The sequence below is a fragment of the Fusarium musae genome, chromosome 10 (assembly GCF_019915245.1).
Source record: "Fusarium musae strain F31 chromosome 10, whole genome shotgun sequence".
NCBI classification, from domain to species: domain Eukaryota; kingdom Fungi; phylum Ascomycota; class Sordariomycetes; order Hypocreales; family Nectriaceae; genus Fusarium; species Fusarium musae.
Window position 1 is genome coordinate 1,351,919 of NC_058396.1, and position 18,384 is coordinate 1,370,302.

The 18,384-nt window shown below is 49.4% G+C and overlaps 8 protein-coding genes across 8 annotated transcripts; 5 read left to right on the forward strand and 3 right to left on the reverse strand.

Annotated features, from left to right (window-relative positions):
• Window positions 1-293: 293 nt before the first annotated feature.
• On the reverse strand, window positions 294-4,145 carry J7337_012626 (putative NRPS-like protein biosynthetic cluster; the record flags this gene model as incomplete). The annotated part of the gene is made up of 5 exons (XM_044830136.1): window positions 294-2,938; window positions 3,000-3,216; window positions 3,268-3,690; window positions 3,746-3,798; window positions 3,854-4,145. 5 exons carry the CDS (start codon window positions 4,143-4,145, stop codon window positions 294-296), a joined length of 3,630 nt encoding a protein of 1,209 aa, XP_044675052.1.
• Window positions 4,146-5,057: 912 nt separating this feature from the next.
• J7337_012627 (uncharacterized protein) lies at window positions 5,058-6,618 on the forward strand (the record flags this gene model as incomplete). The annotated part of the gene is made up of 2 exons (XM_044830137.1): window positions 5,058-5,936; window positions 5,986-6,618. The coding sequence occupies 2 exons, from the start codon at window positions 5,058-5,060 to the stop codon at window positions 6,616-6,618; spliced, it is 1,512 nt and encodes a 503-aa protein (XP_044675053.1).
• Window positions 6,619-6,893: 275 nt separating this feature from the next.
• Window positions 6,894-7,943, reverse strand: J7337_012628 (uncharacterized protein; the record flags this gene model as incomplete). Its single annotated transcript, XM_044830138.1, has 1 exon — window positions 6,894-7,943. One exon carries the CDS (start codon window positions 7,941-7,943, stop codon window positions 6,894-6,896), a length of 1,050 nt encoding a protein of 349 aa, XP_044675054.1.
• Window positions 7,944-8,553: 610 nt separating this feature from the next.
• J7337_012629 (uncharacterized protein) lies at window positions 8,554-10,034 on the forward strand (the record flags this gene model as incomplete). The annotated part of the gene is made up of 2 exons (XM_044830139.1): window positions 8,554-8,590; window positions 8,641-10,034. 2 exons carry the CDS (start codon window positions 8,554-8,556, stop codon window positions 10,032-10,034), a joined length of 1,431 nt encoding a protein of 476 aa, XP_044675055.1.
• Window positions 10,035-11,016: 982 nt separating this feature from the next.
• Window positions 11,017-13,206, forward strand: J7337_012630 (uncharacterized protein; the record flags this gene model as incomplete). The annotated part of the gene is made up of 7 exons (XM_044830140.1): window positions 11,017-11,237; window positions 11,321-11,582; window positions 11,634-11,760; window positions 11,819-12,063; window positions 12,116-12,329; window positions 12,381-13,132; window positions 13,180-13,206. 7 exons carry the CDS (start codon window positions 11,017-11,019, stop codon window positions 13,204-13,206), a joined length of 1,848 nt encoding a protein of 615 aa, XP_044675056.1.
• A 640-nt stretch (window positions 13,207-13,846) lies between these two features.
• J7337_012631 (uncharacterized protein) lies at window positions 13,847-15,232 on the forward strand (the record flags this gene model as incomplete). Its single annotated transcript, XM_044830141.1, has 1 exon — window positions 13,847-15,232. The coding sequence occupies one exon, from the start codon at window positions 13,847-13,849 to the stop codon at window positions 15,230-15,232; it is 1,386 nt and encodes a 461-aa protein (XP_044675057.1).
• Window positions 15,233-15,905: 673 nt separating this feature from the next.
• Window positions 15,906-16,675, forward strand: J7337_012632 (uncharacterized protein; the record flags this gene model as incomplete). The annotated part of the gene is made up of 2 exons (XM_044830142.1): window positions 15,906-16,081; window positions 16,135-16,675. The coding sequence occupies 2 exons, from the start codon at window positions 15,906-15,908 to the stop codon at window positions 16,673-16,675; spliced, it is 717 nt and encodes a 238-aa protein (XP_044675058.1).
• A 474-nt stretch (window positions 16,676-17,149) lies between these two features.
• Window positions 17,150-17,675, reverse strand: J7337_012633 (uncharacterized protein; the record flags this gene model as incomplete). The annotated part of the gene is made up of 4 exons (XM_044830143.1): window positions 17,150-17,294; window positions 17,357-17,463; window positions 17,531-17,603; window positions 17,656-17,675. 4 exons carry the CDS (start codon window positions 17,673-17,675, stop codon window positions 17,150-17,152), a joined length of 345 nt encoding a protein of 114 aa, XP_044675059.1.
• Window positions 17,676-18,384: the final 709 nt, after the last annotated feature.

Sequence of the window (18,384 nt, forward strand, 5' to 3'; positions counted from 1 at the left end):
TTGAGCTGCCTGACAGGGCTGCACGACCCTTGTGAATCAAGCTCTTGGAATTCGTAGCTGGAGGGCTTTCAGTAGTGAATGTGCAGAGAATGCCTACCTAAGTTTAGTGAAAAGAGCTGCCTAAGCTTATCATAAATCATCATAAACTTGTCCAAGCATTTTCAGCTTCTAAGCGATGATGGAAGCCAACTTACTGCTCAGGTTTGAGGTTGATTGCAAGATATGTAAGGCAAATCTTATCTCTCTATTACAAATCTCTATCCATACATACAGATTACTTCCCAGCCAAGAGCTCAAGCTCGCTTATGATCCAACAAGACTGCATACTTGGTGAACTCCTCATCACTCATGAACATGTTTAATTCCTCCGGCAAGGTTCCGAGCACGAGCTCCACGCTACCATCCTTTCTCATGGGAGAGATGACCAAGAAACGAAATCGTCTATGACCACGTTCAATCTGTGGCCGCATTGTTTCCGGGCTTCCCCCCTCAAAGAATGAGTCACCAAACGAGATGTCGCTTGTCTGAAACAGCATCATGTTGGATATCATGGCGTTCATGTGTTCGAGACCCATGTTTGCTGTTGCTGGCTTACTATAGTCTGTCATGGAACGCAGTAGAGTAAATGTGTCATGGACGAGTGATGGCGTGATTCGTGCGGCTGCCTCTCGAATCACGCGCGCAATCTGTGAGATGTTTGTTTCGGGAGAGCAGAGAGTTTCGATGGACATGACTGGGCGGTTCATAACAAGCAAACTGCCCATGTAGGACGACGGCAACAGTGACGAAAAGTAAGGCCGGCCATCAATTGGCATTTCGAGAATTGACAGCTCATCAGGCTGAAACACCTGGTTCCTGATCTCCTTGGCCACTCTATATCTAGACTTGATTGACGCACGCCAGAAAAAGGCTTGCACGATGTCAATCACTGATGTAGAGACACCCTTGGTTCCAGGATCTGTCAGGGCTTCTTGTTTGAGTTTATGGATGCTCTCCCCGGAAAGAAGGAAGACTGTAGTGCTGAGTGATCGCTCGCTCGGAGCAGCGGGCCATACTGGGCTTCCCGGGAACATAGGGGCGGGAGGGAGAGTATTCTGCGTAGTACGAGGCTTTTTGGCAGCCATGATCTCGTTGTGAGAGGCTGTCCCATTGCGCAGGTCGACGCCAATCTCGGGCGTGAAAGGAAGAAACCCCCACGTGCCAGGATCAACCTCATGAACCGGCTTTGCATATCCTTCTTGCTCCCAAATAATCTCAGGAAGATCATGATTGAAGCTTTCGGGATCGAACCAGTCACACGTTGCCGTCTCATCGCCGTCAAGATACCGACAGCACTCGGCCCATACTCTAATTGCCACCATGACGCCAACAGCATCTAGACAGGTGTGAATGAAGTTGGTGGCCAAAATGCACCCACCTTCAACGAAATTGGCCTGTGCGACGAGTATATCTGCTGGCATCGGAGGGAAAGGTGGACAATCTAGTACAAGGTCATCGCTGAACAAAGATGGCGAGAAGCCTGCTTGACGCATCTTCCCAAATGACGGAAGGACCCGAGAAAGGTCTTTGTAGACCAACTGCCTCGGCTTGGAGGAGGCTGGCAACGGGTGAGGAGGTATCGTAATGCGATACTCGCCTTTCTTATATCCAAACTCGTGCTCCGAGGCCAGCATCATTCTGCCGTCAAGCTCGGGAATGATCTCAAAGGCACGAACAAGTCCAGCCTGTAACTTGGCAAAGGCTTCGTCGAAGCTGACGCCTGGCAGAAGAGCAAAGTAGAAGTTGAGACCCATGTAGTGATTGGGATTGACAGCATCAAATGGGTTCATCTTGGATCCCAGATGTCGCTTGCGATCACCTACAATCTTCTTCATCTCATCACATTCGATGCTTGAACATGGTTTGTCTGCCGTTGCGCTTGTCTCCGCGTCACTCAATAAGCTCATCGCAGTTTTCCTGGCCTTTTCTTCTTCCAATATCTTGAGAAGCTGGACAGAAAATTCGTCTATCGTTGGATGGGCATACAAATGGCGGGGAGCCAGCCTTTCCTCCAGCCCTGTAACGGCGCGGATGATTCTGATGACTCGAAAAACGAGAAGAGAGTCTAAGCCGAGGTCAAAGACGTCCTCGTCGGTCGGGAAGTCCTCAACCTCTGGCAAAACAGACCGTATAACATGAGAGACCGATTCTCTCACGGTGTCAATCGATGTAGTGTCGATCGAGAATGCATCAAAATCTTCATCCTCAGCTTCCTCATCTCGGGAGATGTAGAAGCGCTCGATAAAGTCTGCATAAAGATCTAGAGTGGCGCGGCGTTTGATGGTCTGTTTGTCTGTTCGTATAAAGGGCCTGTCTACCTCGGAGAAGGCTATATACTCTCTTTGCAGTCGAGTCTTCTGGAAAGTAGAGTTATTTGCCCTCTCAACGATCGCCCAGATGCTATCGAACAGCTCGTTGTTCTTCTCGGAGTGGTCTTTGAGCTCAATCAGAAGACCTGCTTGAGGTTTCCCAGTGCCAATCATAAGGCAGCCTTCGACTGCAGGATGCGTCGTTACCAAAGCCTCTGTGTCCAAGGGAGAGATCTTGTACCCATTGGAGAGTACAACGACATCATCACTTCTACCACTGAAGGCCCAGAGATTTGGATTCGTCGGGTGTCTGATGTACAGATCCTTGAGATTGACTGAGTCCTGGTCAGGGAAGGTATAGAATATCCCCTGGAATAGAGCCCAGTGCTCATTACGGTGTACCCAGTGTTCGTATACACCAGGCTGCACCTCTTTGAACTCAAATCCTGAGTAGGGATGAAAAGCAAACCAATGCCAGTCTTCTCTCGGAACCCAAAGATTGCCGATAAAGAGACCTTCCGTTGTGCCTGTGAGGTTGAGTACCCTGACTACTTCATTGACCTTGGAAACAATGGCGGGGCTGACGGGACCTGAAGATGAATGTCAGTGATTCACGCCCATTGCATTTCAAGATGGGTTAAATCTACTCACCACCAGAGGCGCAAATGAACTTGGAAGACTTGAACTTGGCCAAAGCTTCTGAGTTCTCGCCTAGCTCGTCCACAAGTGAAGGTACCATACTCCATATGTCGACATGACCAGTGAGTGACTCAATCAGTCCTAGATTGGGCAAGACACCCGAAGGCCCAAGGATACAATGAAGATTGAACAAAGAAGGCATAAGTATATCCATGATTACACCGGCACCCTATCAAGGACGTTAGCTGGCGTAGCTTGCATCATATGCAGGTGCACTTACATGGCTCATAGGAAAGGAGGAGTAGATCCGATCACCTTCATTCCAATTGTCCGTCCAAGGAGCCAGCCCACCATCACCTTCGATTGGAGGCAGCAGTCTAACGGCATCCATGGTACCGATCAAACCGTGCGTCCACAGAATTGGCTTTGGTACGCCAGTAGTTCCCGAAGTGTGCAATATGCAAAATGGCTCGTTGATGACACTCTCGAAGGCCTTATCAAACACGAATGGCTCTGTTGACTCGGAGTCCAGAAGCTCATCTACACTCGGGAGATCGAGAACTCTCATGTACTTCTCCTGCAAAATCCCTTCCACTAGGGGGAGCGTTGCTTGCTCTCGGGGCTTCACCCAAATATTGCAATCTGAAGCATTGAGAACAGCTAACGCACCGGTGATGTTGTTCTTTGGCGAAAGAAAGAGGGCCTGTTTGGACTCATTTAGCATCGTTTGTCCAATGACGGGCTCTGGGACAACTTACAGCACAGCCAGCCTTGACAGCACCATAGGTCAACAGCACATGCCGAATGTCATCTAAATGTGTGTGAGATCTACATATATGATCCATAAAAGTTGAGTGTGTACTTACGAGGTCCAATGTAACCCAAAGATTGGATCTTCGGCGGCTTCTGTGTTACAGCATGCTCCTGTGCCGGATCGCCGTTGGGGGCTGCATTCATTTCATTGAGATGTTTATAGAGCCACCATGCTGTTTTGTCAACGGCCCGTGCAAAATCTCGTGCGTTGATATCCTTGAATGCTGGGACACCATCTGAAAAGCTGGCAATGGAGTAGACGATGCGTTCTGGATCCGCCTTCGCCAGGCGATCAAGGATCTGGGGAATAAGTCTCCTCCCATAGGAGGAATCAGTGTCAACCATTTTGGGCAAGAAATGAGGGCCCCTTAAGGTTGGTGAATTATACAAAGAGGCCTTACAGCAAGTTCAACAGTGCCAACTTTATCCCAGGCGGTGGTGGGTTAGCGAAGTGGCAGGTAACAAAATGTGAGACCACGATCCTAGACGACAGAAAGATTAGAGCTGCTTTAGATGAGTTTATCATAACAAGTTCTAAGCTTTGGCATTTTATTTTTTCCACCCTAAGGATCCGCATCATCTTGGAATTCTTTTTGGTATAGGTGTCGGAGAGTTTGAGTCCCATCCAATTAAACACGGTACAAGAAACAAACTCATTCTCGCTCATGAGAAACTTTTTTTATTTTTTCTCATTAACGCCACTAACCAGAAGCTCGCATGACATGCCTGTGTAAGGTTAGCCACAATTGACGAGGCGACGTTTGAGCACATCGTTTAGTGTCTTGATGCATGTAACTTGCTCAGTCCCCCTGTCCACTCTTGATCACCCTGGATCGTGAGCATATAATCAGCCTCAAGTGGGTACCTTGTGCGCAGTTTCTCACAGCCGCGTTGATGCCACTGCATGCTATACGAGTTCCTTCTCATCGTCTCACACATACTCGGCTCAGTTGAGGTTCCTGCAGCTTGTCACTACAGTGCATACGCCGACGCCCGAATATCGTCAGATCGGCCGAATCCTCTGGCGGAATTGGTCATCAAGACCTTCTTCTGACGCCCAGACTTGACCCTGCACATGTTTAGCTTCATATTTAATATCCATGGAAACTTGTAGTCGGGTTCAAACTTTGACCGCTTTGCATATTTCCACCGCAAACCCAACATATCAACGAAAAGTGTTTCATCTTGAAAGTTGAAACCCAACACGGATGCCGTGCTACCTCAACGCATCTTAGTCTCAAGACATACCCCATCTCCATGCAGATCATACCGTCGTATCCTGCCCTCGCGAACCAACACGGCATGACTGTCACTTCCAAATATGTCTCGGATGCTTCCGTCCAGGAACAGCATAGCATTACCAAATCTGGAGCGGTCTCGACGGTGAGACCTATCGCAGAGCAGCAGGATGCAGATCCGTCTGTGCGCGCAGTTTCCTCCAAGATCTTGGACATCATCTTCGAATATGCCCTGAACAAATTCAGCGACAGCAAAGAAAGGCTTGAGGCTGGTAGGCCCAAGTTTCTGTCCGTGGTGGGCAAATTCGTGGCTACGAGTACAAGAGTTGAGATGTGCCTACCAGCATTTCCTTTCAAATCGGCAAACAAAGCTTACAAAGTGTTTGGCATACTGCCCGACAAAGCGGAAGAGATTGCCTTGGATCGGCTTAATACTATGTGCATCCGCATTGGCGAGATCTATCAGCCTGGCGCTCAATGCACTATCATCTCAGATGGCGTTGTCTACAACGACCTATTGAGTATCCCCGATCGCGACACCTGGGCCTACGGGCAGGCACTTCGACAATTGGCCTCTGACAAAGGCTTCCAGTACATATCCTTTTCTAGGATCCGAGACTTGGTCGACATCCCCCTTCCAGCTGAGCTGCATGAGATTGCTTATGTCGCTAACGCGACCAATTTCCGACGAGCCCTTCTCAACCGTTTCGGAAAAGACGATATCGATATCGACGAAGAAATTGAGAAAGACCCAGATACCAAGATGACTTACCTTGGCTATCGTCGGTTTCTCGAATCTGACCTAAAGCATATCTTTCCCGTCGGCAATGGGCGAACAGCAAATGCATATCGAAGAGATGTTAGGTATCTTGCGAAGCAAATGTTGATCCGAGGTTATGTAAGTGGCATGAAATGCGTCTCTCCCACCAGTTCTAACCATGCAATAGGCGTTCGCTGCTGCTGTCAAGCACGGCTTCCCTAACCACCTGCGACTGTCTATTCATCAATCCACTGGTGAATACAAGATATCTATGGCCTTACTCAACACCAAGACGGGCTTTACTACCCCTTGGCACTGCTGTGTTGCCCTGACAGCAACCGGGGAATGGACCAGTGCTCCAAAGGGAGAGTACTTGAAAGACCCAAGTATGGAGATTATCCACGAGAATGGTCGACCTAGCTACTTCCAAGAGATTGTTGGAAGTAATGAACCCAAGCAAAAGGCTGAGTCAGAGAGTAGAGAGGCGAACAGCAGTGATAGTCAGAGCACTTCATCGCTTACTGAGCTTCAAAGACCAGTCTCCTCGCCTCTGACAGAAGCAGACAGAGAAAGACTGGCTGAGCTTGCAGAACTCGTGATATCAGCCAGCTTCAAGCGTAACGACGACCACATGAAGTCAGACCTCTCAGGTGTGGACAAGGCTCTAGACTGCAACGAAAACGAGCTCAGGACAGTGGCATGGCTCAAAGAATTAATAAATGTTATGGATAGAGGCACTGGAGGATATAACGAAAAGGTCGCTGGTGTAACTTATCAAAGCATACCAGTGAACGGTGTACGCCAGCTTTCAAATGCCTAAAGCCATTCAGGTCACAGCTTGGTCTGATTTCTTCAGGTATGAGAGTGAATTGAGATACAAGATCAGAGCGTATAAGTAGTAATAGAAAGACTTTCCTCGTTACTGCCGGTTTAAGTGAAGATTCAATTCTCCAGAGACTTGCTTTAGAAGAAGTCTCTTTTATATCTGCTGCACGGTGAATTGTTGACTTCTTAGTTTTCTTGTCACCCAATAATTATTCATGTGTACCCGAAAATCATCCTTACTGGTTACTTCCATTGTTTTATGTAGCTGCTCTACTCATCTTTAACGCTTCTCAAGACTCTCTGAAGCCAGTTGGCTTTCGCCATATTAGCCATATGAATAAGTGGCATGTTGGGATCATCCATCATATCGAATCCATGCCAGGCCCCAGGCCAGATGTGAAGCTCGCATGTTGATCCGCCTCGCCACATCTTGGTAGCATAAGCAACGGCGACATCGCGGAAGACTTCGCATTCTCCAGCATCGATATATGCAGGTGGTAAATTCGAAAGATCAGTCTCTCTTGCAGGCGCTTGATAGGGTGTAACATGCTCTGATCCTCGCGAATCACCCAGGATAAGGTCCCAAATGGCACGAAGCCATGCTGTACTAGCAGGGTTACCGTACTCGAACTGCCGATCAGCCAGGCTCTCGCATCGGTCATCCAAGAGAGGCGAGTAGAGCATTTGAGCTTTAATAGGAACAGTTGGGCGCTTCCTATCACGAGCCATAAGGCAGGTAGCGGCTGCAAGGGCGCCTCCTCCGGACACTCCAAACACGACAATGGCAGCGGGATCAATTCCAAGATCCGACGCATTCTCGGAGACCCAGACAAGCCCTGCATAACAGTCTTCAGCTGGGCCAGGCGCCCGTGTCTCGGGAGCAAGACGGTGTTCCACGGAGACAACAACGCAATCGATCCCTTTCAAGAGATCAATCACAGACGTGACGGCAGTGAATCTGTCACCACTGACCATCCCCCCACCGTGAATGTGATACAAGACTGGCCATGGCGCCTTTGGTTGCTCTTTAGGTGCGAACACTGACAAGATGATAATATTGTTATCAGGTCCAGGAATTGAGTACTCTGTATGACTCAAGTGCGGATTGTCTCTGAGGACAGTCTCCGCATTAAAGATGAATGCGCCATGGGAGCATTCTTGTTCACCACTCGCGACTCCGCGCATCAAGTTTAGGTCAAACTCTTCAGAAAATGAGGCAGAGTCCAACAGTGGTGCCAGATCAGGGTCGTAAGCTGGGCGAGGTATCTTGATCCGCGAGTCAAGCTTTGCAGCTTGTGAATATGGGAAAGGGTATGTCATGCTGATGAGAAACGATAGATATTTGTAGGAGTTGACAGTTTTCAGTTCTTGCCAGCCAAGTTTCCGGCACCTTAAGATGAGCTATCTGCTGAACGGAGCTGACAGGGTGTCAAAACATGCGTGCAGAAAGAGGTACGTATATGCCCGCTTTGTTCTCGTTCTCAAGCCCTCATGATCCGGAGGTCGCCTTTCCAGAGCAATGGTTGTCCCTCATTTCAATTCAAGTTTTGGGTGGATACTAGCCCTCAATGAGAAGATTTGAGTCGATTTCGCCCTGTGCATGAAGCTATCTTCGATAAGGCAAGGGCCCATTATCTGTCCCGCCAAGTCATGAACCCTTGAAAGAGGCTTGAAGGGTCGTTCTAGATTCTTTGCGCGCATAAATAAATAACTTACTCAATACAGGGTATACGATCCTCTTCTCATATATTTCTTGCTCATATGCTCGCAGCAAACGAGCTGGAGTTCAGATGTTTCGACGCCACCAGATTGCATGAACTAAGAGTAAGGGATTTAATTGTTACATCATGTAATTCTCGCCGCTTTTCAAGCTGCTGTGCTGCGGCCGTAGTCATCATTCCGCTGATGACAAATGCAAACATCCTCCAACATGACGGAACGGCAATTGAAGAATATACGCCTGCTTGGTAGACATTTTCTCCTACCTTCATCCACAGGTTACTGACGAAGAGCGTAGGCAAACTCGAACAACTCTCGGCAGTCGCCCATCATATAGACTTCTTTACAAATACTGGTCTTTCTGCACACTACGCACCAACCCAAACCTTGCCTGGTCTCGATCTGAAAGAGGCCGTCTACGGTGCCTTATCCGAAGTCCTCACCCAACACCCGATTCTGTTCGCGATCCCTGTGATATCTGAGAAAGAGGGACCGTATTGGGGACGACTGACCTCAATAGATCTCGAGAAAGTTGTGTCTTTTGTCGACCGAAGTCAGCCATGTTTGGCCGGAGATCAAATAGATAACGAGCTCGATTCACTGCTTGAGCGCCAACACAACACAAACTTCAAGACTGGATACGGCACTTTACCTGTCTGGAGACTGATAATACTCAGAGATCATGATATGAGCAAAGGATTCACGGCCTCATTCATTGCCCACCATTCGATGACTGATGGAACTGGCCTTCAGATTTTCCATGATTCGTTCCAGAAAGCTATCTGTGACATTGCGTTCAGCGCCGCGAAACAAACAGGCAATCTGGTTGTATTCTCAAATGATGGGCCGATTGCTCCATCACTCGAGGAGCTTCATCCTCTACCGATCCCAACAAGCACACCAGCATCTAATGCTGCGCAGCTGAATGAATGGAGAGGCGCCCCCATTGAATTGCCGTGCCATACACGTTACAAATCACTGTCGCTTCCATCAGATGTCATGGAGCGCTTTGTGCAAGACTGCAAGAAGCACAGGGTGGCACCAACAGCGGCTCTTCCATCTCTTGTCGCAAGGTTGCTGTACGACAATCTCCCATCGACAGCAGAGGCTCTTACATGCAACCTCCCAGTGAGCTTACGGTCGGATCTACCCCCAAAGCTGGTCGAGGGAATCATGGGTAACTTCATCGATGCCTTCAAAGTCCAGCTCGCTCGCTCCGATTTGGACCAGGCTAAAGATGACTCAAGTACCGGCGCTTTCGGGATCTGGAACCACGCCAAGAAGATCCAACAAGCTACTAGAAAGTATTTCGCGAATGCCTCGCCTTCCGGAGAGCCATACGCAAATGTCGCTGCGCTCAAACTTATCCCGGATATCGGCGCAGCCTTGTCCGGATCAATCGGCCATCCTCGCGGAGAATCTTTTGAGGTCTCAAACCTAGGGACCTTTTCAGAGGCCAAGAACACCAAGGGAGGTTCCAAATCACTATGGCACCGAGGAAAGGTATTATTGAGCCGATGCGCATATGCTGGAGGAGCTCCGTTGGTGGTTTGCGTACTGAACAATGAGGAGTATGTTGGGTTTGGCTTCACATGGCAGGATGGTTCGATTGATGAGACCATTGTCCAGGCTGTGATTGATGGCATCAAAACATACTTCAGCACTAGGACATATCTAGACATCCAACAGTGACCGAAAGGAAATAAAGGTACCGGCGACGATCTCAAGTGCCGTGTTAACGTCATTTTTAGGCATAATGCTTGTGCGTGGTCAATTGACGTTAAATCGTGGCTTTGGTGTCAGGCGTCAAAAGCGAATAAGATTTAGCGGCCATGGCGCTAACCCCTCAGAGGGCCATCCCACTGTAACATGCGTTCTTGATGCACCGACGCAGGCGAGCTTTGACACTGGCCTCTCAACTATCCAACCTTACTTACTCGTACCATTACATTCAAGGCTGTCGCCAATTATCACAATTCTGAACTGTGTCTATTCCTTACCCTCGTATGTAAATAGCAAGCTCGGTGATATGCAGAGAGATTGATCTGTTGTCTTGAAAGCCTGGTCCTTATTGACTCTTCTATAGATCCAATCTCACTCACCTCGGTAGTCTCGGCTTCAGTACAGCACCTCGTCATTCCTTTTATCCCACCGGCTATGGCATAATAACATTACAATTGCTTACAATATCAGTGTGCGCGTACCGCCTATGTCTGAATCGGCCATGCAAACCTTATCAGGCCATGCTAAGCCAGGGTCTTTAAGGCAATGCTCGCTGAGATCCTGGCCCGTGTCCAATGGGAATCATACGCTATTCGGGGCTCCGAAATAAGGTTTGCGGACATGATTCCCTCTTGAGCGTCCTTTTGAATGCGTGCCTGAAACGGCCTTTCAAGGGATGAAACAAAACCTTCGATTTCGGTAATTGAGCGCGGGATTCGGATGCACAAATAAGCAGGTTTTCCACTGCCAATGCTTGGAATCATTAGTGGCACGTTCTGTTCTGGGATAGATTGTAATGACACCTTCTGTATCAGTCCTGATCAGGTAGTTGCTGAAACTCGGAGGGTATAAGATCGTCTTCGTCCCATCGATTCTCTTACAGGTACAGTTTGATCAGCCAAGTTGCCTCCTTAGAAATACAAGCATTCATTCATTTTCACTCATTCTGATCATGCCTAAATTTCAGGCGCTCACCTTAGCGGCTCTCAGCTGTCTGCATGCGGCAACTGCATCAGCCTACCCACGTCAAGATGGGAGTTTGCGCACAGAATACGATTATATCATTGTTGGTGCAGGTGCTTCAGGCCTCACTGTAGCCAACCGCCTTTCGGAGGATCCTGGTGCGTTCTGCCGTTACATCGGCCGTCCATGCTTGCTGACGCCCGAACAGCTGTGACTGTCCTAGTGATTGAAGCTGGTGATTTGTGGGAGACTTGAAGTCTTTGAGCTGGCATAAGATACTGACAGCTATGCAGCGATAAGAACGAAGACATCGTGACAATCCCGGGCCTTGCTGGTGGTGCTGTTGGCACAAAGTACGACTGGAATCTTACTTATCCCTCCACCACTTCTCTCAATGGGCGCAACGTCTCGATTCCCTTGGGCAAAGTTGTTGGAGGCTCGACCAAACTTAACCGCATGGTCTATGACCGCGGCTCAAAGGCAGACTACGATCGCTGGGCTGAGCTGGGTAACAGTGATTGGCAGTGGGATACACTGCTGCCTTATTTCAAGAAGGTTGGCGGCTTGCTTTCAAGATTATGCTATGGAGACTAACTTCAATTGCAGAACGAGAAGTTCACTGGACCAAATGCCGATATCAAGAAGGAGTATGGCATCACCACGGACCCTTCTGCGCATGGCTCTTCGGGCTTCATTCACACCAGCTACTCGCCTTTCTTCTGGCCCACGACGAGTAAGTGCATCTTGCCCGCGTACGACTCTTCAAGCGCGCCAATACTGACAAACTCCAGAGAACCTTGTCAAAGCCACTGGGGAGCTCGGCATCAGCGTTGCCTTCGACCAAGCCAATGGCGGCGCGATTGGAGGATATTTCTGCCCTCACAACCTCAACCCAAAGACCGTTGTTCGCTCCTCTGCACAGGACTACTACAGCGCTGTCTCTCAGCGCAAGAACCTCCAGCTTCTTCCCGGCAACCAAGTTACTCGCATTCTTACTAGCAAAGACGGAAGTTCCGTGAAGACTACCGGTGTCGAGGTAAGCGGTTGCCCTTCGAGAGTAGTGTTCATGACTAACCAGTTTCCTGCAGTTTGCGAAGAACAAGGGCAGCGCCAAGAATACTGTCAAGGCGAAGAAGGAAGTCATCCTTGCGGCTGGAGCCATTCACACTCCTCAGATCCTCCAGGTCTCTGGTATTGGTGACTCGGCTCTTCTCTCCAGCATCGACGTCCCTGTCGTTGTTGATCTCCCCGCTGTTGGCCAGAACTTCCACGATCACGTTTTCCTCGCTGTTGTGGGCACAGGTAAGTCACGCGCTGTTGCTAACGCGTCTTAAACTCATTGTGTTTGTTTAGTCAATGCTCCTATCCAAACCGGCAACCTTACTGGCAACGCCACTTTCGCTGCTGAGGCGCGCGCTGAATACGATCAGCAAAAGAAGGGACCTTATTCTTCACCCACTGGTGACTTCCTTCTCTTCCTCCCTCTCTCCAACGCCACAAGCTCCGCTTCGGATATTCACAGGCAGGCCGCTAGCCAGGACGGCTCCAAGTTCCTCCCTTCAGGTACACCCGCCGAGGTCGTCAAGGGCTACAAGAAGCAGCAAAAAGTTCTCAACGACAAGCTTCTCGATACCAAGTCAGCCATCCTAGAGGTCATCTGGGCCGACGGAACCTCAGTCCTTGGTCTTCAGCACCCCTACTCTCGAGGCTCCGTCAAGGCCAAGTCTTCTTGCATCTTCGATTCTCCCGATGCCAACCCAGAGTTCCTCAAGAACCCTCTCGATATCGCCATTCTCACCGAAGGTGTCAAGTTTGCTCGAAAGCTGTCTGGCGCGCCCTCAATCAAGTCCATGAACCCCTTCGAGATTGTGCCAGGAGCCAACGTCACAAGTGACAGTGACATTGAACAGTTCATCCGCAACAGCGCATCAACTCTTTTCCATCCCGCGGGCTCTTGCAAGCTTGGTAGCCGCAGTGACGGCGGTGTAGTTGATGAGAAGCTCAGAGTCTACGGCATCAAGGGCCTTCGCATCGTCGATGCCAGTGTCATTCCTTTGCTTCCCGCCACGCATACAATGACGACTGTTTATGCTGTCGCTGAGAAGGTAAGTTGGCCATCAAGTTGTTCCCAGCATATCTCTAACGTAAATAGGCTGCCGACTTGATCAAGCGTGGTTAAGGGATGTTGGTATTCAGTAAGCCTGGTTGGCCAGGAAATGAGACGCGTGTTTTTTACCTTGTACATATTGATTCACCACTCAGTGCATAGAAGGTTCAGCAATGTCATAGAGAAGCTTCTGCTCGAAAGATTGCAATTGTGACTGAAATTAAACACTGCCCTCCTGCTTGTATTCGCTTCGCTCTCTTTCTATTCGCTAGAGCATCAGCGTGCCGACTTTACACAGATGCACTATGCAGATCAAATGTCCTCTTGGCGCCTATAAAGGCATGTCCTCGCTTTAAATCTTGCTTATAGGACTTTGGCGACGCGTAGTCAGTTGCGAATTTTGATGTAAACAAGCTTCACAGCATATTCCAAGAGGCGGTGTTTCTACAAAACGTCATATCAATACGACCCCTCAATGGCGATGCTGTCTTATTCGCTCCTGATATCGTCTGCTCAATTTGGGGTCTTAGCGTGTGACCACGGTTAGCCACGTCAACACCGGCATCAACGGATAAGCTCTTTTAAGTCAATTCAGCCAGCCACGTGAGAAGCTCGATGATGCTGACAATATTTATCTGAGGGGTAGTTTCATGAATCAAACATCGTGACCTCAATTTCGTTCAAGCCTCCATTCTATCAGCAGCCAGTCAACATGGACGTCTTTGCAACTCTGCCGCCTGAGCTCATCGCGCCGATACTCAGCAATTTACCCGACGTCAGAAGCTTATACAGCGTCACCAAGGCATCGCCGCATATCTTTCACTTCCTCAACGGGACGTTGGGAGCCGAAGTTCTTGATAACGTTCTCGACGCATCAGCTCACAATCTTGCGACAACGCCATGGATCCCGCACGTACTGCGCCTCGTGGCCCTCATCAGGCATTCTCCCGCGACAAACCCACCAGCAAGGAACCTCACCACTTTCATCACAAAGTTCATCATGCCGACCTCGTTTCAGAATGCCCAAGGAGACCGTGTTCCGGATATTCAATCGAGTCCGCCATCTTGCATCCCACGCATTCGTCTTGCCCATGTGATGCGAGGCGACAGTTTCATTACGCCGAGAGAAATGCTGTTCCTCTTCCGGAAGATCAGGTTGCTTGCAGGAGAGGCCTTTGACTTCTTTCATGAAAGAATTAAAGCGACCAAGCCGCAGCATCTGACTGACAAATGCTACCATCTTGGCACGCTTCCCTGGAATCGACGACCTGATGGCCAACTATGGGGACAGCCATACAAGCTCGACACGGGTGGTGAGGCGTCCTGGTATGAAATGCAGAGAATCACCCTTGGCTTTTGGTGTCTCCAGATGTGCTACGAACTCAGCAATGCTGCTTCTGAAAAGCGACTGAACTGGTCAGCCTCTGATATCGAGGCCATCCGTGACATGGGATCCGGCGAGACGTGCCTGTCGGGACTTCGGAAATCAAGTCTATGGATCGCCCGAGAGCCATTATGGGCTGCTTTGCTATACGTCCGACATTTGGAAGGTTGCTCAGATGAAAATTCTTGTGTTGGTGATATTGATGTTGTGAATAAGGGTCTGAGTGTTTTCTTCAACACGGGCTTCAAACCAGTGGAGGGAAGCCATCTGCAACTCCCCAATCCAAAGGAGAATATTGCAAGCTTCGCATGGCCCGCGGTTATCCTGAAGCCACCCCCGTTTCCTTCCGTTGACCCAAATGATGCTTTTACTTATCACTGCCACAAAGTTCTAGTCGGATGTAAGGGACTGAGATGGGCTGGGCCACTGTTATGCCCCAGAGGTACCCCCAGGTTGAGTGAAGGTTTGCTATTTCGGCCATTCAGGAGCTTGGGCTTTGGCATCTGGGACGATGAACGGTTAGTGACGATGGAAATGCTTGATGACCCCCAGAACAAGAGGCCGAGAAGATTTCATGTCTGGTGCCAGGACCAAGTTTTTACTTGGACAAGCCTGTTGAGTAGCGAGGAGAAAGAGGAATTGAGGTTGTACCAAGAGGCTTTGCAATTGAGGGAGGAACAGGAATTCGGTGAGTTGATTGTTGGTGCGAACTAAGATGATATTTCTCTTTGGGCAGGACTATCGGAACCAGCCCGTGGCGCGTTACTTGAGCGTGTTTGGCATTTTTTATTGTATGATTACATTAATGAAATTGCAGATGTCTCTTTTTGTTTATGAAACGGCTTCTTAACATGCAACAAGACGAAAGTCTGTCGCAGGGAATCGAGCCCTAAGCTCTCTCAGGCGAGGAAGTTCAGTTGTTTCTTGGACATGAGAAATGCGAACGGAAGCCAAGGTATCCAAGCCCATTCGAGGCAATGCAAAGCCAACGAAGCAGGATATCTGTCAAGATTTACATCGTGGGTACCAGGTGATGTTTGAATGTTTGGCAAAAACGTCATTGTAGTTTGAGTTTGTGCCAAAAAAGCCACCCCACTATCACGACAATGTCTTAGCGTGTCCCATCCAGAAAGAAGAGGGTCAAAAGGCACAACGACCTACCTGGGTTATTTTAGGCATGGATCATTGAAATTCCGACGGTACTCATCACCAACTAACTCTCGTCAACCTTCAATCGAGAGTAGGTCCAAAGCTTGTACAACCGCCACCCTAAGAACAACATATATAGAAGCAAAGATTGACATCCTATCATATTCCTAGATCTCATTCGCTACACTATCCTCTTGTCACGAAATAATCTTGAATCTTGAAAGCATTCTGTCCTACAATGACCGTCTTTAATATCGACGAGGAGGACAACCTCAACCGTATGCGCCGCGGCGATCTGTACTACGCCTTCACGCCCGATTTGGTAGCTGCCCGTAGGCGATGCAGGCAAGCCGTCACTCGACTCAACGCAGCCGATGACCCAACACGCCGCGAGATGGCTGAATTCTGGAGACAGTGAGCCCAATTCTCACCAAAGGACTCACTCATCTTTACTCATATCAGTTTAGGATCACAAACGACGACCGCCCTTTACCTCCGCCTGCAGCCACAGAAGATGAGGAGGACAACGTGCTGCACGAGTATCCCTGGATTGAAGCCCCCATCAGGATCGATTACGGCACGAATATCAAAGTTGGAAGCAATGTTTTTATCAACTTCAACTGCACAATACTTGACACATGCCAAGTAACCATCGGTTCAAGGACGTTGATTGGGCCAAATGTTTCATTCTTCTCCGGTACGCATCCTTTGGATCCTGAGCTGCGTAATGGCACAAATGGACCAGAACTGGGCGGTACAATCACTGTAGGTGAAGATTGCTGGATTGCGGGCAACGCGACCATTCTTCCGGGTATCACGATCGGTGCTGGTTCCACGGTTGGTGCGGGAAGTGTTGTCACAAAGGTTTGTTGCACTTGCACCTCGTTCCTTGTGTTACGGTATCTGACATTTCCCAAGGACGTGCCGCCTTACCATGTGGTTGCTGGAAACCCTGCCAAAATCATTCGTAAGCTTGAAAGGAACCCCAACGGAAAGCAAGAAGTGTAGATCGAGGTCTTGGGTGTCCTGGAGTATGATTATCAATGTAACTGTTCTCTCCAAGTCCTAGGATTCTCCAGGATCAACAGAGCATTGAGTTTTCACTCAGACGGCGATAATATTCAAGCTTAAGTGCGGTTTAAGTAAAGTCTGAAGTCTATATGCATTATAGTATCCTGTAGCTCTGGCACTATGTCCCTTATGGACCCAGCAACGCAACTCACCTCTGCGGCTCCGACGCGAACCACGCAGCGCGATTCGCCACTACGTCAAAGCCAAAGACTACAGATATGCAAGCAAAGATGGGAGATTATTTAATGGTGTGATCCGAGTGTATTGCTATGAATTGTTTTCCTCGCGAAACCCATATCCGCTGCAGTGCTTTGTAGCAGTCGTCAGACTTGTGCGTTCTCCCGTGTTCATCGTGCCAACCGAGAGGGAATCATAAAACTCAGCCGTCCTCAATCAAGAAAATACCGTGACTTAGTCTCTCCATCCACCACCGCCGCTGCCACGGCCGTAGCCACCACCACCACCGTAGCCGCCGCCGCCGCCGTAGCCTCCACGGCCACCACGGCCACCACCACCCTGGTTGGCCTCGCTGACGCGGATCTGGCGACCCTCGAACCTGGAATCGTTACGTTAGAGTCACTTACGTGCTTTATGCGGTGTTGCTGCGTGTGAACTCACTCCTGCTCATTCAGAGCGTTGATGGCAGCGCTAGCGTCGTCCTGGTTGCTGAAGGTGACGAATCCGAAGCCCCTTGATCGGCCAGTCTCACGGTCGGTCATGACAATCTAAGAATATCGTATCAGCATCGAGATGTTCGAGGGGCACGCGCGCGGGGGGCGGAGGAGTGCTTACAGCGTCAGTGACCTCACCAAATTCGCTGAACTTGGCGCGGAGAGTGTCGCTGGTTGTGGCCCAGGCGAGGCCGCTGGAGATGTCAGATTAGCTGGAATCCATTGTAATAAATACTCGCGACTTACCCGACAAAGAGTTTGGACATGGTGAGGGACTAGTGATTTCGACGCGAAAATAGTGACGATTTGAAGGAATATGCAATTGTCAGACGGCGCCGTGCGTTATATAGCCCTCAAGCCACAGGTTTTCCCCTCTTTCTTTTCCAGCCGCCCACGTGACTGGGGTAGACTAATGCAGCAGGCGCCGCTTGAGCTCACACTCCAAAAACAGTTGCCTATTATCATGACGTAGTGTCTCAGCCTCCCTATCATCGATCAGGTTTAGCTTATTATCTAGCTCCCCTGATTAATTGTTTTCTTTTGGGCATCGGGATTATTTAATTTTTGCTATGTAGAAGTGCATCTTTGCATCTTGCTCAAATGTCCTGTGGCCTGATCAATCCGCGAAGCTTTTGACTCTACTGTTAGAATGCTAACAGATCTTAACTCTCGGATCGAGGCAACAGAGATTGCAGTGGGGACCTCTCTCCCTTGAGCTACCCAAGATCGACGGAGCTGTGAAGCTAACAGCCAATCAGAATCTGCCACTGGAAAAGGGGTCCTGGAGCCCTCACCGATGTGGCTAGTGATGGAGGGGCTTGGAGGGGCTTTGGAGGGGCAAAAGGGGTCCAGCGCTAATCTGCAAACACTTCGCCACTAACTATCAGGGTGCAAAAAACACCCTGACCTGGGCTAGTGGGCGTGTACTCGCGATACGCACTCGATACCCTAGACCGTGATGTTCAACAGAACTGG